At 39.4% G+C, this 22,146-nt stretch overlaps 4 protein-coding genes across 10 annotated transcripts; 2 read left to right on the forward strand and 2 right to left on the reverse strand.

Moving 5' to 3' along the window:
* Positions 1–30: 30 nt before the first annotated feature.
* On the reverse strand, positions 31–903 carry Ype (Yippee). 2 transcript variants are annotated; one of them, XM_008193795.3, is made up of 3 exons: positions 746–903; positions 475–681; positions 31–424 (listed from the first exon to the last, which is right to left on the reverse strand). In XM_008193795.3, the coding sequence occupies exons 2-3, from the start codon at positions 673–675 to the stop codon at positions 257–259; spliced, it is 369 nt and encodes a 122-aa protein (XP_008192017.1). In that variant the 5' UTR covers positions 676–681; positions 746–903; the 3' UTR covers positions 31–256. The 2 variants fall into 2 exon arrangements, with proteins under 2 accessions (XP_008192017.1, XP_968128.1); XM_963035.4 differs by having other exon boundaries at positions 475–898.
* Positions 878–4,404, forward strand: Aasdh (Aminoadipate-semialdehyde dehydrogenase). Of its 3 annotated transcripts, XM_015979182.2 has the most exons (5): positions 878–1,004; positions 1,056–1,304; positions 1,350–2,945; positions 2,992–3,298; positions 3,347–4,404. In XM_015979182.2, exons 2-5 carry the CDS (start codon positions 1,114–1,116, stop codon positions 3,950–3,952), a joined length of 2,700 nt encoding a protein of 899 aa, XP_015834668.1. In that variant the 5' UTR covers positions 878–1,004; positions 1,056–1,113; the 3' UTR covers positions 3,953–4,404. The 3 variants fall into 3 exon arrangements, with proteins under 3 accessions (XP_015834668.1, XP_064215082.1, XP_015834669.1); XM_064359012.1 differs by lacking the exon at positions 878–1,004 and having other exon boundaries at positions 1,116–1,304; positions 1,357–2,945; XM_015979183.2 differs by lacking the exons at positions 878–1,004; positions 1,056–1,304 and having other exon boundaries at positions 1,407–1,518; positions 1,571–2,945.
* Positions 4,046–6,229, reverse strand: Gdi (GDP dissociation inhibitor). Its single transcript, XM_963188.5, has 2 exons — positions 5,427–6,229; positions 4,046–5,312 (listed from the first exon to the last, which is right to left on the reverse strand). Exons 1-2 carry the CDS (start codon positions 6,130–6,132, stop codon positions 4,687–4,689), a joined length of 1,332 nt encoding a protein of 443 aa, XP_968281.1. The 5' UTR covers positions 6,133–6,229; the 3' UTR covers positions 4,046–4,686.
* A 420-nt stretch (positions 6,230–6,649) lies between these two features.
* Positions 6,650–22,012, forward strand: LOC656757 (phospholipid-transporting ATPase VD). 4 transcript variants are annotated; one of them, XM_064359010.1, is made up of 11 exons: positions 6,650–6,867; positions 8,075–8,596; positions 8,795–9,139; positions 15,188–15,392; positions 15,442–15,879; positions 18,010–20,065; positions 20,118–20,380; positions 20,822–21,009; positions 21,064–21,149; positions 21,205–21,271; positions 21,349–22,012. In XM_064359010.1, the coding sequence occupies exons 2-10, from the start codon at positions 8,085–8,087 to the stop codon at positions 21,246–21,248; spliced, it is 4,137 nt and encodes a 1,378-aa protein (XP_064215080.1). In that variant the 5' UTR covers positions 6,650–6,867; positions 8,075–8,084; the 3' UTR covers positions 21,249–21,271; positions 21,349–22,012. The 4 variants fall into 4 exon arrangements, with proteins under 4 accessions (XP_064215080.1, XP_064215079.1, XP_008192018.1 ...); XM_064359009.1 differs by having other exon boundaries at positions 6,651–6,867; positions 21,064–21,271; XM_008193796.3 differs by lacking the exon at positions 21,205–21,271 and having other exon boundaries at positions 6,651–6,867; positions 21,064–21,204.
* The last annotated feature ends 134 nt before the right edge of the window (positions 22,013–22,146 follow it).

Raw genomic sequence — 22,146 nt, forward strand, 5'->3', positions numbered from 1 at the left:
TAAAAACCAAGGCCGCCTAAATAAACGCTGTTATTTTTGCTAATGATTTTTATTAAACGAGATGAAATAAACCTACATAGAACGACTTAAAACTAGCTTATTACAAGTATCAAAAAAATTACAAAACTCCGAGACAGAATGAACACTTGAAGGTTTGTATCACTTATACGGTTACGATTGGTTGATTGAAAAAACCCGAAAAATTGCACTATCACTACCAACCATACAAAAACCCTGATAATCTAGCCCTAACTAACTAGTGTTGGCGGTCATTGTAGCCCCGTTCCTCCATCCCGTCGCTCTCAGTCACCAACGCCCTCTCCAGAATAACCCTTCCCTCCTTATATCTCTGGTTTTCCTCAGTTGCGAACTCGTACATCCACCCCAGCTTCGCCTCGCAAGCCTTGCAGGAGACGTCCCTCACCTGCAACAGACCCTAACGACCTGCCCATCCTTGGAGTTGATGGTAGTTACCATGTGGCGACCTGTCAGCATGACCCTGTCTTGGACCTCACTGTAGGTCAAATTTACCACTTTGCTGAAGAGGAAGGCACGGCCTGTGGCCCCCGTGAAGCGGGTGCTGATCAGTTCAGAGCGATTTGTTAGGTTCGTGTCGCAGCGGGCGCAGGAAAAAAGGCGAGTGCCACCCATATGCTCGAGGAAAATGCGCCCCATTGTCGTCTACGTAATAAGGGAAGACAATGACCTCGGCTGGAGGAACAAAGGAATGACCGATTTTACTCACCGTTTTAAATTAACACAAATGAATTATTAAAATCTGGGGGGCTTGAAACAAAGGGGGTTTGTAACGGATTTTGAAATAATTAGAAGGAATTGCAACGAGAATTTTGATAAACAAACGTCAGCTGACTTTCACCAAATGTCATAATACGCGTGAAGTTGGCACGAAATTGCCAAGGAGTGGAAACGCAATCAGATTTAAAATTCCAATGAGTTCTGTGTGACTTAAAACACAAAAAATTGCAAAGACACAGACCAAAAAAGTAAAGATATTAACAACCAAGACCCCTCAATGATAATGATATTTTTTCAAGTTTTGCAAATGATTTGTGCCTAACTTCCCTCCGCTGACATAACCCAAGTTTTTCAAAAATGGGGGCTCCAGAAAACCGAGCGATAATTTTGAGTGACTGTGGCACCGTTCTAAGTGCTCTTAGTTACAAAGACGTCAATTCATTACGTAGTTCGATAACCCAGTTCATATCGGTGCATGTCACAGAAAAACACCAATGCATAGGTCTTGCAATGAATCACAATATTTACATTCCTTCGATTATTTTAAGGTGGGTATCGCTATCGCAATAATTCCTGGCATAAAATCCAATCAGTTTACAGGAATTGCACCACTGTTTTATTTTTTTGTGTGACGAAACTGAGTCAATTACAACAAATTTGGGGCTTCTCTGGTCATTATCTTTCGCTTCGGGCAATAACACCGTCGCCACTTTATTACTAAATGGCCAAAAACTCGTCTTGAACAAACACAAAGTGACTCACGTAACGAATTATCCGAATATTTTTTACATAATTCGAACATCAGGCAGTACAGGTGTGAGCAAGTTTGTGAGGGTTACTCACTCAAGTATTGAACGCAACGTCAAACATTTGAGTAAAATATTCAAAATCGGGGCTTCCGATACGATTTACTTCGGCACCCCGCTCACTTTTGACCCCTCAATGATCGAGTTGTTGCTCGCCCTCGAAAATGGGGCTTGTCTCTTAATAACGCCCCCTAAGAACCAAATCAATCCGGTGCGTCTCCACCAGACGTTGTTCCATCCCCAAAATGGGGCCACTGTCCTCCAAATCGTCCCGTCTCTATTTCTACGATGGTCGGAGACACAAATCAGTGATTTTCTCCAAAAATCAAAATTAAAAATCCTAGCTTTTGGGGGCGAACCGTTCCCTTTATCTCTTCTCGCTTATCAAAAGTCGGATTTTTTGCGAATTTTTAATTTGTACGGAGTCACTGAAGTGTCATGTTGGGCCACTGTTTGCGAAGTCGCGGAAGGTTTAGGGGAAGTACCGCTCGGGGAGGAATTAGACGACACTATTGTGGAGTTAAGGGATGATTTCGGACGGGTTGTGGAAAATGGTGAAGGAGAAATTTTCATTGGGAGTTCGACCCGAATTTGCTTCGTGGGTGATGAGAAAATTCATCACAAAACACCAGTTTTTCGGGCTACTGGTGACATCGGGTTTATTTCTGATAAGAAGATTTATTACAAAGGGCGCAAAAACGATGTTTTTAAACGCTTGGGCCATAAAGTACAATTAAGTAAAATTGAAACAATGGTATTGGACGAGACAGGGTTACGGAACGTTTGTGTGTGGTCTAAAACCCGCACAAAGCTTTTACTTTTTTTGATAGTCGAAAACTGCGATAACAGTACCAAAAGCAAGGTTTTAGATAAGGTCAGGATTAAACTTTTACACACTTTACCGAAACAATACTTCCCTGATTTTATCGATATCATTCGAAAGTGCCCAATCACTTCGCATGGAAAAACCGATAAGAACTCTCTCGAATCGATTTATTTGAATCGAAATAGAACCGATAAGAGACAAGTTGATATTTTTAAAACACTGATTTGTAAATATTTTGGTGTTCGAAATTTTGATAAAAACACATTTTTCGAACTTGGGGGCAACTCGATTCTTGCAGTGCAATTTTTGAGCGAATTCGAGGACGAAACAGGGGCAGCTTGTCCCGATTTAGTGACTCATTTGTTTGAAAGTGACTTAAACACCTGTATTGATATTTTACGTGACGTTAAAGTCGTACAAAAAAGACCACAAACTGAACCGCCCCCGAAAAATGAGAAAAAAATAAAAAATAGCAACATCGGAATTGAATTAAAAATTGCTTGGAGCTATAACTTGGAGGCTTGCGTCGACTCAACACCTCTCGTTTTTTCTCACAAGTATTTTTTTTCAATTATTGAACACTTTCTATAATTAAAATTTTAGTGGACGCGAGTTAGTCGCCGTTGGGGCGTTTTCGCACATTTTTGCCATTTTAGACACGCAAAGTGGCCACGAAATCGCCAAATTTGTCCTTCCAGACGTCGTCGAAAGCACTCCTTGCTACCACAATAACTACCTATACGTGACTTGCTTTGATGGCAATTTATACTGTCTTGATTTCGCATCAAATTCAATCAAATGGGCTTATAAGACAAATGACAGGGTCAAGTGCACCCCAATTTTGTGCTCCAGTGGCGCAAGAATCATTTTCGGGTCTTACGATAAGCACATCCATTGCGTCGATATTATGGTACCGTAAATTATTACTTACGGCACTATATAATTTTTGTTTTTTTAGCAAGGAGGCGTTGTTTGGACCTCGTTTGTTTCCGAAAGTGTGATTTCAAAACCTCTACTTTTAAACCAAAACATTTACGTGGCCACGATTTGTGGCACTTGTCTCTGCCTTTCGGAAACTTCCGGTGCTATTTTATGGCAATACAAAACCGGAAGTCCGATTTTTGGGGCTCCGTGCACCCACAACGGGTGCATTTTATGGCCAAATGTAACCGGAAGCGTCATATGTATGGCTTTAGATGGCCGCAAATTATGGCAGTTTGATACAGGGGGCCATTTATACTCGTCTTTCGCCAGACGAGACAATTTTCTATTTTTAGGGTCACATGATCGTAATTTGTACGTGTTAAAAATTGAAAGTGAAGCCCCTGAGCCCCAATTCGTGCTTAACTTAGATGATTGTTTAACAACTCCGTTCATTTCGGGCGATTTTATAATTGTGGCGGGGAATTCGGGTCGTTTGTTTGTGGTGACGTTTAGGGGTGAGTTGGGGGCTCAATTGGGGTTGCCGGGGGAGGTTTTTTCGTCGGTTGTGGGCGGTGACGGACGATTTTTTGTAGGGTGTCGTGATAATAACTTGTATTGTGTTGAAATTAAAAACAGTTGACTTGAACTTGATTGTTTCCGATTTTTGTTGGTTTGTTAATTAAACAATGTACGAAAAAAGTGTTTTGTTTGTGAGGTGTAGGAAAAGTCCGTGTTTCCCTTTTGAAGATTTTTATTTCTTTTTGTAAATATTTTACAACAAGAGTTCACAGTATTCCTACTACGAGATAGGGACTGGATAGCGTAATGTGATGAGGACGAATAGCAGAAATACTGCGACGATAATTTTCACAAAACACGATCTATTAACATTTCGTGAACATTAAAACCTATGATAATATGGAATGCGAAGCTCAGTGATTCAATACACAAAATTTCCGTATTTTTGGTATATTTGATCCATCACATAATACATATCAATGTGCCATATCACCAAAGATTATGTCAGACATGCATATCTAATAGAACATAAAGCTATAAATACACTTTTCGACATAATGAGTTACAATAAAACCCCATTTTGCAAATAAAAAAATTCATTACTAACAATTCTCGTTTTTATAGTCAAGCTAATGCTTTAGTTTGCACATCAGGATCCTTAAAATTAAGCAATTATTTTATTCACTAAGGTATAAATTTTTACTGTATATACAAATTAATTGTGCTTGGGCCCAAGCCACGGAATTATTTTGTATAGCAAGTAGAGTATCAATGCAGCGGTGTAAACAAAACAGAACCATATAAAAAAAACTTGCACATAGAATACCTACTCTTAACCAAACTCAACCAAATCCATTATTGTTCCTCATCGCCCAACTCGTGCTTAATCTTCGAAAAATCAAACTCCTCGCCCGTGCCACGCTTGAAAATATCCAAAACATCCAAACAAGTCGTCTCGAAATGAGTTGTTGCATCATACGACTGCGAAATGAAAATCTGCGACTGCAGCCCGTCATCAGTCGGCTCGTAATAATCCGAAACCGAGATGAACTTCTGACGGATCGAACCCAAAAGGTCCAAGCCGGGCTTAATCTCGATTTCGGGATTGTCGGTCTCGACGGTGGTGGACACCATCGCCACAAACCAGCCTTTGGCAGCCACCTGGTGCGTGTAGCTGACCAACGACACGTAGATGTCGGAGTTTCGGCCGACTTGCTTCTGTGGAATGATGATTTGGGTGGAGAGAGCGTCTTTCGTGTTGGCAATCGGGTGGTCCATGAGACAGATGCAGCGGACCACGCGCCCCTTCTTGCGCACTCGGTCGGGCACGTAAGTGGGGTCGCAGTAGACCTGCTTGCATTTGGCCACCTCGGTGCCCGAACGCACCCCCACGACTCTGCCCCCCTCACCCAGGACGATCTCGTCGATGGGCTTGTCCAGCATGTAGGTGCCCCCATAGATGGCGGACAGCCTCGCGAATCCTAAGAATTGGGAATTAAGAATTTAATAAAGCGACTCATTCAAGTGTTGAGAGAATGTTTGCAAGAACCCGTCTTTTTCTTGTACCGTTGCCTCTGCAGCCAAGCGTGACTCACCTTGTGGCAGTTCTCCAAGCCCGTACATGGGGTACAAATACGGCGACTTGCCGTATCTGGCCAGGGAATCCGAATACAGCTTAATCCTGTTGATGGTCTCCAACGCAGGCCTCTTCAAGTAATCGTCATCCCTGAACAGAGCCAACGCGTGCCCTGTAAAATCCTGCGTATTCTTATCTAACCCGAACTTATCATACAGCGCTTGCATATCGGCCGTATTGGGATCGAAATCCTTCCAAGTCTTCGGGTCCTCCTGCTGGAAATCCTGCACGTAGATCAGGAAGTTCCTGAACCGCCTCTTCTCGAACATCCCCATGAGGTCCGACGCCAGCGCCTCCTTCTGGTCCACCGGGACCTTCGAGATCTTGCCCCCTTTGTACACGTAGCTCCCTTCCACCGACTTGAACTCCAGATAGCGAGTAACGCCCGTGTGGATGAGCAACTTGACCAACTGCCCGTTGGCCATCAGGAACTTCGGGATGAGATCCACGTTCCAGTCGCGGCCCCGGCCGTAGGACTCGTCAGGGGCCGGCGCCCCGAACTTGGAGAACAGCTCCTCCAAGGGGCAGATGGATGCCGACTCACCCCCGTAGTACTTGTTCCGGTCTACGTGGAGCACCTTCTTGCCGGACACGGACAACATACCCGACAAAATACACTCTTTTAGGCCGGTGCCCAGGACGATGGCATCGTATTCTTCATCCATTTTTCACTGGTTTATTGATAATACGGAGAGAAGAATTAACGAAGTGATACGTCACGTCAATGGGCTATGACAGACGGGCGCCAACAAAACCGCACCAAAAACACCAACAGGCTCACTCCCCCGCGCCCGCGACCGCAGGCCCGCAAAACCGAAAAAAAAATACTCCTTTCAGCACATGTCTCAACTAAACTAAAAAATTGATCAATTGTTCAACAGTAATTAACTGGCAGTTTTTCCCGTCGATCTTTTTATGCACAGTCGATTAGTTACGATTTTCGGCCGGAAGATCACTCGGGAGCAAACTCGTTTTTAGAATCTTTTTTTCCGTCGGGCTTAATGTAATGAGTAATAAACGTTTTTTCTGGTACTACTTTGAGTATTTTGTGCAAGCCGTTACCCTAATTTACTCCAAATCATTAAACTCCCCAATTTTGTCCACATAATCTCATGATTTTTAATTGAAATTAATCAGTAATTTTGTTTACCCAATGTTGGCGTTCGTTTTTTGACGCTTGGTGACGTAACGTTTCGTGGGGGAAGCGTGGGGTTTTCAACCCATTGGTTGGTTCAGTGAAAATAGTTCGACGTGTGCGAGTTTAGAAGTTGGTGTTTGCGTGTCCTGAACCTTATTTTTTAGTATCACACGTGTGACTTCATTTTCCAGTGATTAATTTACGTGTAAATCTGAAAGGAAGTCGTCCGGATCTGGATTTCAGTCAAGTTATGAAAGATAAGGTAAAATTTCCGCTGGGATGCTGGAGACCAGTCGTGTGTTTATCTCCGTAATGCCCTTTTGTGGATGCTCCTGGAGGGAAGTTCAAAACGCGCGTTCTTGGTTCAACACTCGCCAGGTTTTTTCCGAGACGATTTGATTGTGACGATTGTCTTATTCGGTGGTATTATGAGATTAGCTTCCCCGAAACTATTGAATCGGTTTTGAATTGAGAGGACTAGGTGGACCTTGAAGGTGTCACACCTACTGACTTCATTATTTTCACAAAACGACCAGAGGAACGGCTAGAGTGACTATATCCGGTTTCGTTAAGATTGCTTTGCTTTGGCAAATAATCCAAATATAGCTATGTTTATTCTGATCGAATGGTGCAAACCGTCCTCTTGCGTCAAGAAATTCGCGCAATTTCGTCCAGAAATACCCAAACTGCTTCAAAGACAGTTAACTGTAAGTACCGCCAGCTTCCGGGAATCCGTATCTGGTCGCAAAGTTCAAAAACACCGCTGCGCGATGATCAAGACTCTTGGACTCCTTTCGATCTCGGCATTTTTACACTGTCGCAATTTAATTTACATAAACGCCGGTTATGTCACGTTTAAATGTTTGGCAACGATTGGAAAAGCGTAGGCTTGTGAGTTATCGTCACCGTAAAAAGACGGATTCGGTGATTAAAAACCTAAACCCCCTGTTATCTTATTTAACCTTTATCTACATCCGAAGCGTGTTTGTGTCGAATGCTTCGCGGAATTCGCGAAACTAGGATGAAAATTCCACGCATTTTTGCCGTGCTAGCAAGTCGTTCAGACACTTTAGTCGTAAATAAATAAACTAGAAAAAGCCATTAGCCGTTCGGATTTGTTTGAGAGTTATTTGCATGGTTGCGTAATCTTTTTTGTGAAAGAAAGCCTAAAGTTAGCCGCAAGTCACTAATTCATACAATTATTGGGCACTTCATCATTTTTGGTTACTTCCCATTGTCTATTTGTGACCATTTTTTTAGAAAAAATAGAAAAAATAACCATTTTGGGAAATTTACTTAATAGAGAAGTTAGCTAATTGCCGTAAAAATGTTATTTAATCAAAATGCGGTCTTTATTCAGTGAATCCTTCCTTGATATTTTTTAATTTATTTTTGAATCATCGTATTTTTATTCATTTTTAATTGAAACATTTAATTGCCCGATTTGCATAAATTTGCATTTCTCGCAGAACGCAAACGATGTCAAACTTCTGCAACCCCGAGCCGCCCACCGGTCCGTCAAACCCTCCGACGGCGCCTCCACCACCACCACCCCCGGCCCAATGCTCCACGTACACATTTCCTGAAGTCCGTTCCCCTGAAAGCCGTGGCCACCTCCGTAGCATCAGCCATGGAGGTAGTACTTCTCTTGGTGGTAGCAGTTCAGCGGGTGTCGTTGGCCGGCCGTCGGCCCTCAAAGGGGGCCGCGGACACCAACGTGCTTTCTCACAAGGCCAAATCGGGGCTGAAGCCGTTCGGCCCGGCCATAGCCGAGTTGGTTCCAAAACTGACTTCATACTACCTCCTGGACATAAAGACAGCGAAAATGTCGTCGGGGGTAGTGTCTCGAAGGTCTCCGCCAAGGGGCACAGTCGGCAGGCGTCGCGATCGGAGAGTATTTATACCTTGCGGCGGTCGGCGCCGCCCCCGTGGTGGCGGCGGTTGCTGTGTGTACTGCTGAGGCGGTCACCCAAGTCCGAGCCGGAGGAAAGGTACGAGGGAAAATTTTTATGGTGTATCTTTTGTCTACTTAGTCACCCGATCGGTAATTTTATTGGGGATCTACAGTAAAACCTCTCTAATGTGACCATGCTATGTGATGACTGTATATTTATTTTTATTTGAATACGGTAGCTAAGCAAATGAAGGATACACTGTAGGTGACACGGGTTGATGATTTTTTTGTGTAGGTATAGGATAGTGGTGCCGAACCACCTAGTGCCCCCCAAGACGCCGCGGAAGGAGCACCCGAACGGCAAGAGGCCGAATAATAAAATCAGGACTACAAAATATACGCTTTTGTCGTTTTTGCCGCGAAATTTGCTCGAACAGTTTCATCGCGTCGCGAATTTGTATTTTATTTTTATCGTGTTGCTCAATTGGTTTCCGGCGATAAATGCGTTCGGGAAGGAGATCGCGATGATTCCGGTTATGTTCGTGTTAGGTGTGACGGCTGTGAAGGATTTATTCGAAGATCGCAGAAGGCATGCGAGTGATAAGAGGATAAATAACTCGACATGTAGGATATATCAGAGGTAAGTTGGCTTCGCTGCTACAGTGGCGCCTTTTATTGTGACAGAAGAAACGTCAAGAGTGTCACTGAGGAGGCGCTAGTTTACGTATCTGATTTTTAAACACCAGAAAATTTCCACTATACTATAACACGGAAGTGACGGTTTGGTTAACTTGACGGTTCCAGACGAGGACACTTTTTTTTCTGAGATCTTTTTGAAATGTTTGGCAATTGTACAGAAAACGCTGCGCTGACACGAACAATTTCGAAACGAGTCGGCGATTAATTAATTCGGTTCGTTGAACTTGGCTCAGGTTTTGTTTCGAATTTTCGAATGAAATTTTTATCCGAACAGGGTACGATATTTGATCGAGGTTGTCGTGTTTGTGACGAAATATTATATGACTTTCTCTCGCCAGCTGATCGAGATAATGTTGCGTTTTGTGATTCAAAAGATCGGTAACAACGCGCGGTTACTTAACCTGGTTTGATTCCGGTATTAAATGAATTTTGATTGGAAATCGCTAAGGTGTCAGTGGGACATGACGAGGATTTTTATCGGATTGTTTGTTCGTGATTTCGACTCGTATTAGTTATTGATATTTGATATCTGATGGGCGTTTTCCGATTTATTGGGAAAAATAGCGAAGTGTAAACAGATAAAATAGTCAAATGTTGCTCCAAATACATATTGTTTTGCTGGAAGAAAACACGTCATTAATTTGTTTAAATGGTCTCGTTCCATGAAAGGTCATGAATAGATCGACAGACGGCGATAATGATAAAATACGGAATGAATTATGCCATTGAATCGTCGTACAAAGAAATGGAGCGAAGTCGGGAAAACAGCAACGAATGAAACTCACTTTTAGTACTTGTTTTTCAACTGTTTTTTTAACTGGAATCAAAGACCTAAAGCTTGAAAAAAATATGACCAAAGTCCGTATGTTTTAAATTGACGATAACACCTTTTTTGGTTAATAAAAACTGAATAAAACACGGTTGTTAATTTTTATTATGATTGAAAAAATGCATTAAAAGAATAATGGAGACAAATGCAACAACGGAAAAATGAAACAAAAGAAAATGCGATAAGATAAAGAAAACGTTTCGAACATGCAAGGCGAAATTAAACTCTGTAGGTAGGTACACATAAAGTGTATAAACTAGTATAAACTACGTAAATCTCTCATTGTTTCAGAAACTTATTATTTGTTTAATAAGAATAAAAATAAAATAATTGTGGACATAAGCCACTCTCACAGCAGGATATTTTTGACTAAGTCATTCGAATTTTTAATTTAAAATCGTGTTAGTTTTACTTTGCCAATGTTGTGACCAAATTTTGCAAGAGTGCAGCTGCTTCTGACAGAATAACGCATCGTTGTCCATATTTCAGCCCTCGTTGTAAATAATTTACATTTTGTTGTCCGTTTTCGTAAATTTCGTAAAACTCGTCTAAAATAAAACCGACATAAACCAGTTGTAAAATCAGGCCAACCGTTGAGGGAATCTGACTTTTAATAATAATAGTTCATAAGCTTTATTACACCGTACCTCGTGTAATGTTCTATTCATAATGCACAGTTTAATTAAAATCCAAAATTCCTCCCTCCGAACTTGACACACAAATCGACAAACAACGGCGAGCCGAAGACACGAAACATTCGTTTCTGATCGATATGACACATGAAAGCAAACAAACGAAACATTATTGTACAATAATCCAAATGACCAAGAACAATGTTGGTTACTCGTCAAGGTGAAGGAATAAAAAATGTCGCAAAATTATTGGGATTTTATCCGACTTTCGCTTGGATTATCTCACGACCTCGTCGGATGACAATTAGCGACCTTCGCCTATTTAGGCGAGAAAAATGCGATTTCTGCACAAAAATGAAGAGTCGAGGTTTGGCTCTGATCGCTGATCTAGAAGCCGATTCAAGGATTTTATTCATATTGTCCAGACTAAACAGCAATTGGACACGATCTCCAAGCGGATTGAATTTTTATCGTCGCCTTGACCTTTTATCATTCGGCAATAATTTTTTGAACTTGCCGTAATTCGCCCAAATTCCATCAGTGGGCCGGACTAATTATTAATATCGCGCAAAATAATTAAAAGAAAAGTATTCGATTTCAGTGGCCTTCGAAACATTTGATTATTTTAATTTCAACTGATATCTCGTGGTCGATTGTGTGTTTGGACAGAAATGTAAATTTGTTTTTCTGTCTGTTTTGAAACGAGGCAAATGCTTTGTATCAATTTCGACAGACAATCGTTTGTTATTCATTTTATTCCTAATTATAATTTTAATATTAAACTATTATTTAATACAGCTGTTGAATAAAAAATGGCTATGAAGTCAATAAAACAATAAAATAAATTTTTAATTTTAAACGTGCTAATTTTTTTTTGTAAAATGTGATGTTTTAAAAAATCACTTCCTTATCGATTAGTGACAGTCATTAACTTTTCATTTTTCATGGCTCATTTAGGATAAAATCTAAACCCGTTGTGAGACATCGAGCAACGACCGCCGACCAAAGATCTCTCAATATTTACTCAAAAAAATCCTTCAACTCTGCAGAAATCTGTTGAAAAGTCTCGCACGTGCGACGTAAATATTGTCGTTATGTCGCGAGTCGCTGAACTTAATATTTTGTAAAATAACCCGGTCATGTCCGACCCACAAACGTTAACTGTTAACCGTTTGCGTGCCGTCATCGTATTGTGGGAGAGTGCAAACCGATGAATTTTTCAGCTTCACTCCGTATTACACTCATGGGTGATACTTTGACATTATTATATTCGAAAAAACGCCCATCGGGAACTGAAATATTCAAAGTGCTCTTTGGATTCGTTCCAGAATGGTCGGAATTATTTCATTAAATAAACATCCACTAGCACACGTTTACAATTTGATAAACAATTGCCGCGGTATTAAAAATACAGAGTGATAATGCGGTTTGTCCTTGGCCTGCCTCGGTGTCCTTGGGGAGTTTTGACCCTTGTATAATCAACTTTTACTTTCCATATGTGAATTCGGAACAGCCATATAGGTATGGTCGGAAACCGGATTCGTGCCTTTTTTGTTGATCGACACTCTTGTTAATCGCTTTTTTTTAAATTAAAACATGATAAAAAATAACACATGACCTCAAAATCGAAAAACATCTGTCGCTTCTGATTATGCAACCGATGGCAAATACGACATTCCAATTCTATCTTTAAAATAATTGACACAGTTTGTCAAAATCCTTACGTTTTTTCGGCTCTTGTAAATCATTAACCCATTTACACAACATAAATCTGTGCATTTTTTGAGCAGCAAATTGCCCTCTTTGCGCGCCTAAAAATAGTCCGAGGGACGAATTTATTCAAGAATCAAATTTAATGGACGATTTATCACAGCTTTCGCTAAGTGCGCCTGTTCTGAACCGCTTTTAATCGTGCCAAGTACATCAAGTTTGCAACGTAACAATAATCAGTGGTTCTCTCCCAATGTTTGCGTTCATGTCAGCAGAAAAACTCTTTTATTGCATTCATAAGTCCCACACGAATGTTTTGCTAACGAACTAATGTTGATCTTAATTAAATATTTTTTGTGGTGGCTGAGGCTAAGCCCCTGGAAATTTTCTTTGTATTAATAGCCGGGCCGAATCGGTTGGTATTATAAATAATTTCTCTCCTGGTGGCTAATTACAATTTAAAAATACTCGGGCATTATACCCTCACATTTCTAATAATAATCGTCGGTTTGACGTCACACCGCGTCGCGATTTTCCGATAAGAGAAAAGTGGAAAAGAGTGACGTCACCACTGGCGAAGAAAAATCGCCGTTCCGGTACTTCGACCCCTTATGCAAATCGTCGTCGCGGCCTACATTTCGTGATTCCGGGGAGTCCGGAGTTGTTGGTGCCGCAACAACATCGAATGCGCTAATGATTTAGTGCGGATCGCGTGACTTAAAGTTCATAAAACACGACTTTAAACATAATTCGTTTGGGGTTTTTTAATTGTCCGACTTGTAGATTTTATCAATTGTTGTCGCTTCTGATGAAACGAGGGGTGTATCAGTCGGTCAAGGTCGTGAGGGGTTCGAGTTTGATTTGATTGAATGAACGCTCATTATCTTGGTTAAGTAATAGGGAGCTATCGGCGATTTCGATGCGTGGATCAATTAAATGAGGGGGTGAATGTCGATTAGTGCAGGGGGAGGTGCCAAGGTCGGGAAATGATTAATTAATGAGAAATGCAAGAATGTGGGTTTTCTTTGCAAGGGAAATTGATAAGTCGGACGCTAATCGATGAGGAATGTGAAGACTTATGATTGATAATAAAGATTTTTAAAGGGATTTTTATTAGCCGTCAGTGATTCTAAATGTAAGCTTTACAAAAAAATGTTGTGTCTGCGGGTGGATAGCTTTTAGATTATTACTTATAACATTATTCATCAATAACGTAAAGTGAATCATACTACATAACTTCGTGAATACAATTAACATTTACACTTTTTCTAGTCGGCGAATTGAGTTTTTTTTTCACACACAGTAATTTATATCCACGGTCATGTCGATCTAAATTATTCAAGCTGAGCAAAACTAATAAAAACTTTCTTAAGGGCTGAGTTTTTGGTCCAGCTACGGATATCTAAAGGTTAGGAGGTGAAACGACGTACAAATAAAACGTTCCCGTTCTCTATAGTTTCGTTAACGTCGCCAGAGAGCGCAGTTGTTCCATTACTCTCAAGAACAATAAATTTAAAAAATATATATTTGTGTAACGGTTAACACAAGGCAAACAAAAAATTACTGGCAAATAATACAATTTTTTTATCGTAAACTATGTTTTACGTCTCTTGGATTATTTCGATATGTATTTAAAAAAATTCAAAAAAATAAAATAAAAAATTTCTTTATGATTCTAAAAAGAAGCTGCTGTCATCAAATAAAGTCTGATGTGGTGAATGTGTTAATAAGCGAAATTTAAAAACAATCAACTGCTGTATTATGTGAGAAGTTGTGTAACTTTTGTAAAATACGATAATTGTAACTATTGTTGTTAGTTACAGGTCACAGACATACTAAATATAAATATCCATTGACCTTTACTCACAGTTTCTTTATTAAACATTGAAAAATGTTAAAAAAGCAACAACATTTTGTTGCGATTAATTGTCACTTGCACAATCGTGTTATTTTATCCATTTTTTTTTCTTTTGGCTATTCAATTAAATAAAATATTGTTAATGTTTCTGCAACACTGGGTAGCAAAATATAAAATATTTGACCTTTTTTTTGAAAAATATTATTTTTATAACCATCCAAGAAGTAACAAAATCATATTTGTTGTTTGTCAGAAAATCGTCGAAAATTGTTCTGTAAAATGTGACGATAACTAGCCACACAATTACTTTTTTTTAATTGTTTTTAAAAACAATCAAATTGTACATATAATGGTTTACTACATTATTAGCACAAAACGTGTATTGGACAATAAAAAATCTGGTAATTTAAAACACCTGCTTATGGTTGTTTTTGGGCAAGAATAACGAGTTATTAGCCAAAAGTTTTTATCTTATCGTTTATGAGTAAATCGGAAACGCTAATTAATTTCTAGAATTTTTCAATGTCGCCTCTAGATCGATAAAAGCAAAATTAGATTTCGCATCAGATAATCGAGAAGTTCACGTCTAAAAATACTCTCACTTTTGGTAGAAAGTTTGAAAACTAGTGGTAAATAAACTGATCGAATCACAAACTTATGAATAATTTTCCTCGTACCCCACATTCTCCGATTTGTTTGGATGGCCGTGAATATCACACGATTGACACAAAATCAATCGAAAGCTCGTATGCACTATCAATCATTCATTGCGGAAACCCCATCTGACATCACCTTGCATTATATAATTCCACCCTCGACATAATCGCCGCCATAAAATAATCATTCTAGACCAATAAAAGTCACAAATCGAACACCGTTACTTAATTAGGTATTTATTAAACGTAAATAGGAGGCGTTTCTTTGCTTACAATCGTTTAAATCATTATTTTTTTAACACAGTGAGGCCGCCAGATATAAAAAAGTTCTCTGGAAGGAAGTCAGAGTTGGCGATTTGATCCATCTCTCGAACAACGAAGTCGTCCCAGCTGATATTCTTCTGCTGCGATCTAGTGACCCGAGCGGCTTGTGTTACATTGACACGGGCCATCTTGACGGTGAAACGAATTTGAAGCAACGTCAAGTCGCCCGCGGATTCGTTTCAAAAGTGAGAGTTTTATTTAAATTTCGAAAAAAATGATTTGTTGATTTTGTAGCAAGATGTGTTCGAACCTAGCAAATTTCGCAGCAAAGTGGAAGTGGAAGCGCCCACAACTAAAATCTATCGTTTTCATGGGGCTATCGTCCACCCGTCGGGTGAGAGAGTGCCCGTGGGCACTGACAATATACTACTCAGGGAGTGCCTTCTCAAAAATACCGATTTTGTGGAAGGAATCGTCGTTTATGCGGGTCACGAGACCAAAGCAATGCTCAATAACGGAGGACCAAGATATAAAAGATCTTCCTTGGAACGACAAATGAATCAGGACGTGCTCTGGTGCGTCTTGATTCTGATCGTTCTGTGTCTGATCGGTGCCATAGGGTGTAAGCTTTGGTTGAACATTTTTAATAGGTTGGAGTCTCCGTTCAAGGCCGAGCACTCCGAAGGGACGGAGGCGTTTTTAGCATTTTGGACCTATATCATCATTTTACAGGTTGGTAGCGCGATTTGTGTTTGTTTTTTATTGTCACGATGACTTGTTATCTCCAATTTGTTTTATCTGTTTCGATTTTATTGCCCTATAAACGCATCTTAATAAGTGTAATAAATCTTGATAATGACTACAAAAAAAAAATAAGAAAATTCTGTGTCATTTTGTATTCTTGATCAAAGCCTAATTGAAAAATACATGTTTTTTTCGCTCAGATTTTTGTAGCGGGAAGCTGATTAGTAAATAATAACAAGTCACAAAACTGTTCCAAACCTAATCCTGTAAAATCGAAATGTATACGCGCTTAAAACTTTCTGAAATAAAAATATTAAAATAAACCAGAGACTAATTACAAGCTGAAAACAGACGTTTGTTACCAAACTTAATTATAAAAATTAATAAAAAGTAACGTTTAACGCGAAGACCTAAGAAGAACTGAAAAATCTATAAGAAAAATAATATCAAATGTCGATATTTAAGAAAAAAATAAAATGCCTTATCTTCGTGCCATCTTCTTTTGCCACAGTTTGTTGAAAGTCCCATTGCATCATCTTCTTAAACGGATCTACTAGAATATAAAAAAAACATGAAATCACAGCAAAGTACCACTAAATTAGTTGAAAATATTGCATAATTTTTCTAATAAGAAAATATTGCAAACTAACCCTTTAATCCGGATTGTTTCCTCTTTAGATATGGATTTACAGTTGATTGTACAAAAAAAGTCACATTTTTAATAATCTTCTAAGTTCTGCTTTTTTTAAATGTTCAAAAAATCATTATCACTAAACTTATTAATGCAACAAAATAACTCTTTCAAAGGGGAAAGAGTGTCATAATTGGTGTTATAAAACTCTGAATAAAGAAAAGAAAATAAACAAGAAATAAAAATTTTAAAATAAAGCCGAAATTGCATTTATTGAAAACAAACTACATTCAAAATCTGAAAAAAAAAATAAGTTTAAACTTTTAATAATGTTTATATTATTTGTTAAATCAAATAATGTAATAAATATTTGAGGCGAAATTAGATAATATGGCCAAAGATTCTATGCAATATGACATTAGACAATTTCTTGCATAAAAACTAGAAAACAACTTACTTTGACCGAAAACCCAGTTTATAAATGATCATTTTCGTAGAAATGAAAAAACGCCATATAACATACAAAAAAATTCAGAAAAATTAAGCTTTGGTTAAAAAAAATATTATAATGATAATTATTGTCTATTATTATTATTATTATTTTTATTACTTTTAGTTCTATTATTTCAATTATTATTATTAGATACCGATCTTTGCATTCCTATACTGAATGTTTATATACCAGTTTAGAGGAAAATGCTTAACATTAGATAATTTTTTGCCTATATAAAACTATAAAATGGCTTACATTGACTAAAAACACAGTTTACAGATGATCCTTTGCATAGAAATAAGAAAACGCTCATATAACACACAAAATATGCTTTAATCTCGCTTAGAAATCTCTGATTTAGAAGGAAATTTTTTATTAAAAGCATTATTATAATTATTATTATTATTATTATTAAAAACAGATTATAACTTTCGTATAGTAAATGTTTTTATACCAGTTTTAAAAAAAGGATTAATTTTATACAATTTTGTTGCCTAAAAATCAGAAAATATTTTATACTATAATAAAAACTTTGTACAACAATATAGCACACTGAAATCACCTTATTCTGGTTTAAAAAAACAATTTACGTAAAAGTTTAAATAAAAACGGCTTATTTCGTACGATTCCTTGCTGCGAGACGAAAAAACTATTATTGAAAGTACTCAAAATGTCATATTTCGCATTATAATAAATATGTCTATTAGAGTTTAGGCTCATTTTTTAAATAGTGAGTTGACTTAAACTCAAATTACTCTGAGTCAACTTAAACTCTTCTAACGCTTCTGACACTTGACGTAAATTACTTTAATTCCTTAATCTTAATTCCTACCTTAGATCTGACATAAAAAAGTCCAAATTAACTCCAGTCATATGTTTTTTTATCTTTAACTTGAAATTAACTCGACATTCAAAGTTGTTGAAAATTTGAATTTAAATTTACGCAAAAATATTTGCTCAAAGATAAATTAGAAAAAGCTGTTTTTCATTGCAGATAATGATCCCTTTATCGCTGTACGTAACCCTCGAAATGTGCAAAATCATCCAAGTGTACCACATCCACCACAACGTGGACCTCTACGACTCCATCATGGACAAGCGCACCGAATGCCGCGCCCTCAACATCACCGAAGAGCTCGGCCAAATCCAGTACATCTTCTCGGACAAAACGGGCACTTTGACCGAAAACCGGATGATTTTCCGTCGTTGCGCCATCGCCGGCGTCGACTACAACCACCCGAAAATGGAAGACGAGGGCAAGAACGGTAAACTCACCTCCCTCAGCGTGGTGGCAAACCCGCGCCTCCTCAGCGACCTCAACCAAGTCGGCGCCGTCACCGAACAAATCTACACCACACGCCAAACCCACGCCGCCAAAATCCAGGAATTTTTACTTTTACTAGCCGTTTGTAACACAGTCGTGTGCTCGAGACACCCCCATTACGACATGATGAACGCGTCGGGTTTGATCGAGGCGGTGCCGAGCTCGTTCAGCCAATCGGATAAGTACACGCGGCTGGAGGAGTCTCGTTCGGTGACGCCCTCCCCACCTTTGAATTATCTCGAGGGGCGGACGACCGAACTGTCGTGTTCGTCGTCCGATGTTGAGGTGAAGAAACCCAAACTTTTGAGTTTGCCGCTTTTGGGGCGCAAACAAGGGAGTAACACGAATTTAACTGACGAACAGAAGGCCAAGCTGAGGTCGTCGACGCCGAGTCCGCACGATTTGAAGCCGATTTTTGAAGCCGAAAGTCCGGACGAGTTGGCGTTGGTCGACGCCGCCTTTAATTACAACTGCAAGTTGTTGAAACGGACACCGACGTCGGTCTGTGTCGAGTTTTTCGATGAGGGCCGAGTGACTTACGAGATTTTGGACGTTTTACCGTTTGATTCAATCCGGAAACGGATGTCTGTCATCGTCAAACATCCCGTTTCTGGGGAAATTATTTTATTTTGTAAGGGGGCCGATAGTAGCATTTTTCCCTATTTGGCCCCAGTTGAGGACGATTCCGAACAAAAAATTCTAATCAACAAGACGCAAAACCACGTCAATAATTATTCGAAGGATGGGCTTAGGATTTTACTAATGGCCAAGCGGGTGTTGTCGCTCCAAGAATATACAGAGTGGAGTAAAAAACAAAGGGAGTTGAACATGTCACTTGATAATTTCGAGCGTAAGGTTCAGGAGAGTTATTCACGAATTGAGTGCAATTTAACTTTGTTGGGGGCTACGGGGATTGAGGACCGGCTCCAGGAGGGGGTCCCTGAGACTCTTTCGGCCCTCATGTCGGCAGGGATTGTCGTTTGGGTTCTGACCGGAGATAAGCCAGAAACCGCCATAAACATAGCCTACTCTAGTAAATTATTCTCGCCACAAATGGAGTTGTTAAAACTCATGACACGGTCAAAGGAAACGGCCGAAAGCACGATCATGTTCTACTTATCAGAGATTGAAAACGCAGCCTCTAGTATCCAAACGGTGTTGCCGACCACCAGCCGCCGTGATTTGAACCGTTCGGGGCCGAAAAACCGAAGTAAGGCACTGGTGATTGACGGAAAAACCCTGACTTTTATCCTTGACCGGCGCTCAAACCTAACTAAACCGTTTCTGAAACTGACCGCTCACTGTAGTTCGGTTTTGTGTTGTCGGGCGACTCCGCTCCAGAAAGCTTATATAGTTAAAGTGGTTAAGGAAGAGTTGAAAATGCGGACTTTGGCGATCGGGGACGGGGCTAATGACGTGTCGATGATCCAGACGGCCGATGTCGGGATCGGGATTTCGGGCCAGGAAGGGATGCAGGCCGTCATGGCGGCCGACTTTGCCTTATCCCGGTTCAAGTTTCTGGAGCGGTTGTTGCTCGTCCACGGACATTGGAGTTACGATCGGTTGTCGCGCATGGTTTTGTATTTTTTCTACAAGAATGCGGCGTTCGTGTTTTTGTGTTTTTGGTATCAGTTGTTTTGCGGGTTTTCCGGCTCGGTTATGATCGATCAGATGTATCTCATGTTGTATAATTTGTTGTTTACGTCGTTGCCGCCGCTTGCGATTGGTGAGTTTTCCGTTTGGGGTTGTTTAAGGGTTTATTTTTGGGTTGGTTGTAGGAGTGTACGATCAGGACGCTCCTGAGGAACTCTTGAGGGATAGGCCGTACCTGTATAGACAGGGCCGGTTGGGGAAAGTCTACAAGAGTTATTCGTTTTGGTTGACGATGGCCGATGCCATTTACCAAAGTCTTTGTATTTTTTTCATCTGTCAGGGGGCTTATGCTGACTCTGATATCGATATGTTTGAGTTTGGGACCACGGCGACGACGGCGTGCATGTTTGTCATGTTGTTGCACGTCTCCATTGAGATACGGTCTTGGGTAAGTGATTATTTTATGCAAATTGTTAAAACATATATAAAATTTAACTGAGTAATAATTGATAAAAGATTGAATTTTTTTAAATATAGTTTTCGATACGAATTTTTCGATACATTTATCTCAAGCCATTGGGAATTTAATGTTCTATCTGCCCGTAACTTTTTTGTTTGAAATGTATTTACCAGTTTTTTTTATTTCAATGCTTTTTTAAATCTCAGACGGACTAGGAAGAACTAGACGTTTTATTTGTCGCACAGTGGGATAATAGATAATAGATATTTTTGACACCCTAGGCTATATGTAAATATGCCACTGCATGGAATCACGCAGAATTAAAAAAAAATACAGAAAATTTATTTTCTCTTATTTTCGTTTCGCATCTTGGTATTTAGTATTTTGGGCCACATTTAGTTTTAAAAACAGAAAATGGTTTAATTTCAGACCATAATCCACGTGGGTTCGATCGTGATTTCGATTGGGGCGTTTTACGTCTATTCGTTCCTGTACAATTCCCTGTGCGTCAATTGTTTCGGCTTGCCTAGCACGTATTGGATAATCCAGAAGGCGACGAGTCGGCCCACTTACTGGCTGGTGACTTTGCTGTCGTGCGTTGTCGCTTTGTTGCCGAGGTGAGAGCCGAGTTGTGTGAGTTTAGTGTTTTTTGAATTTGTGTTAATGTTTAGGTATGTGTTCCGGGTGTTGAAGACGCTGCTGGCGCCTGATGACGTGACGAGGGCCGTGATGGCATATCGCAGGGCTAGTAGAAGAGGTGAGGGCTTTCTCGTATCTTGGTCAAGGTCTACGTCTACATCTTCCATATACAGGTATTGTAAGGGGGTGGTGGTTGCTCGCTTTTAGTGCACTGTAGTGTCCTCTCTATGTAGTCTAAAGGTAGGTAGCACGTTGCTTTTCATCGAGGATTTTTGGAGGATTGTGAGTGATTTGGTTTTTCGATTGGTGTTTTGCAGAACCACAGATTCGAGGCCTAAGAATAACCCTTTGACAGCTGTGGGTTAGACCAGCGTGGCCTTAGGGAAATAATCAAAGTGCTAGTAGTTGAAATAAAACTTGTATTTTACAGGCTGTGATGTGTATAAATAAGGGACCAATTAAGTTATTCCAAAACTGTTATGTTCGCGCGCGATTTTTTAAAGTGTAAGTGGAGCAATTGATTGTGCCATTTTTTAACCAAGTTGTGTACTTATATTTTAAGCCGATTACAAACTGCAGTTACCAATTCGTTCTTTTATGTTCCTGTTTGATTAGATTTCACTTGCCAGATGAGTTATATGCACAATTTTTCTAATCTAATTTATTTTTGATGCGATTTTTTAAATATCCATGACTGTGACTACTCTATTTTTTAATATTTCTAAGGTGCTAAGTGATGGCAATGAAACGAAATCAAACTTTCTTTCTGTTGCATCATATTATCATAGACGAAAACATTTTTAAACACACTTTTTGTACGGTTTTCACCATTGCCTTATAAACGTTTTTCTATAGACTGTGTGATGTAACATGATGTTGATTTTTTAGAGTATAAAACAGAATGTTATCAGATAGTTTATTTTAGATGCGATTTAATGAATGAATATTTTTATGTACGAATAAAACGCTATCAGTATTAAATGTTTATTTTTTATTCCCAAAATTCAACTGAAATCCCTAATATTACCCTTCATTCAAACATTGGCACATTTGGTACGGTTATCAATTTGTCCAACTAACAATTTTTATTAAAAAAAAACAATTTAGTAAAGCGA

This window comes from Tribolium castaneum, chromosome 9 (assembly GCF_031307605.1).
Source record: "Tribolium castaneum strain GA2 chromosome 9, icTriCast1.1, whole genome shotgun sequence".
Taxonomy (NCBI): Eukaryota; Metazoa; Arthropoda; class Insecta; order Coleoptera; family Tenebrionidae; genus Tribolium; species Tribolium castaneum.

Excerpts from the sequence above, each read along its gene's own strand:
- Ype (XM_008193795.3), bottom strand. The coding sequence starts at position 675 with ATGGGGCGCATTTTCCTCGAGCATATGGGTGGCACTCGCCTTTTTTCC. Across the intron at positions 425-474 it reads TGCTGACAGGTCGCCACATG|GTGAGGGACGTCTCCTGCAA; the intron begins GTAACTACCATC and ends GGTCTGTTGCAG.
- Aasdh (XM_015979182.2), top strand. The coding sequence starts at position 1,114 with ATGGGGGCTCCAGAAAACCGAGCGATAATTTTGAGTGACTGTGGCACC. Across the intron at positions 1,305-1,349 it reads ATTCCTTCGATTATTTTAAG|TTTACAGGAATTGCACCACT; the intron begins GTGGGTATCGCT and ends AAATCCAATCAG. Across the intron at positions 2,946-2,991 it reads CCTCTCGTTTTTTCTCACAA|TGGACGCGAGTTAGTCGCCG; the intron begins GTATTTTTTTTC and ends TTAAAATTTTAG.
- Gdi (XM_963188.5), bottom strand. The coding sequence starts at position 6,132 with ATGGATGAAGAATACGATGCCATCGTCCTGGGCACCGGCCTAAAAGAG. Across the intron at positions 5,313-5,426 it reads GCTTGGAGAACTGCCACAAG|GATTCGCGAGGCTGTCCGCC; the intron begins GTGAGTCACGCT and ends CCCAATTCTTAG.
- LOC656757 (XM_008193796.3), top strand. The coding sequence starts at position 8,085 with ATGTCAAACTTCTGCAACCCCGAGCCGCCCACCGGTCCGTCAAACCCT. Across the intron at positions 20,066-20,117 it reads GTTGCCGCCGCTTGCGATTG|GAGTGTACGATCAGGACGCT; the intron begins GTGAGTTTTCCG and ends GGTTGGTTGTAG. Across the intron at positions 21,205-21,348 it reads TCTACATCTTCCATATACAG|AACCACAGATTCGAGGCCTA; the intron begins GTATTGTAAGGG and ends GGTGTTTTGCAG.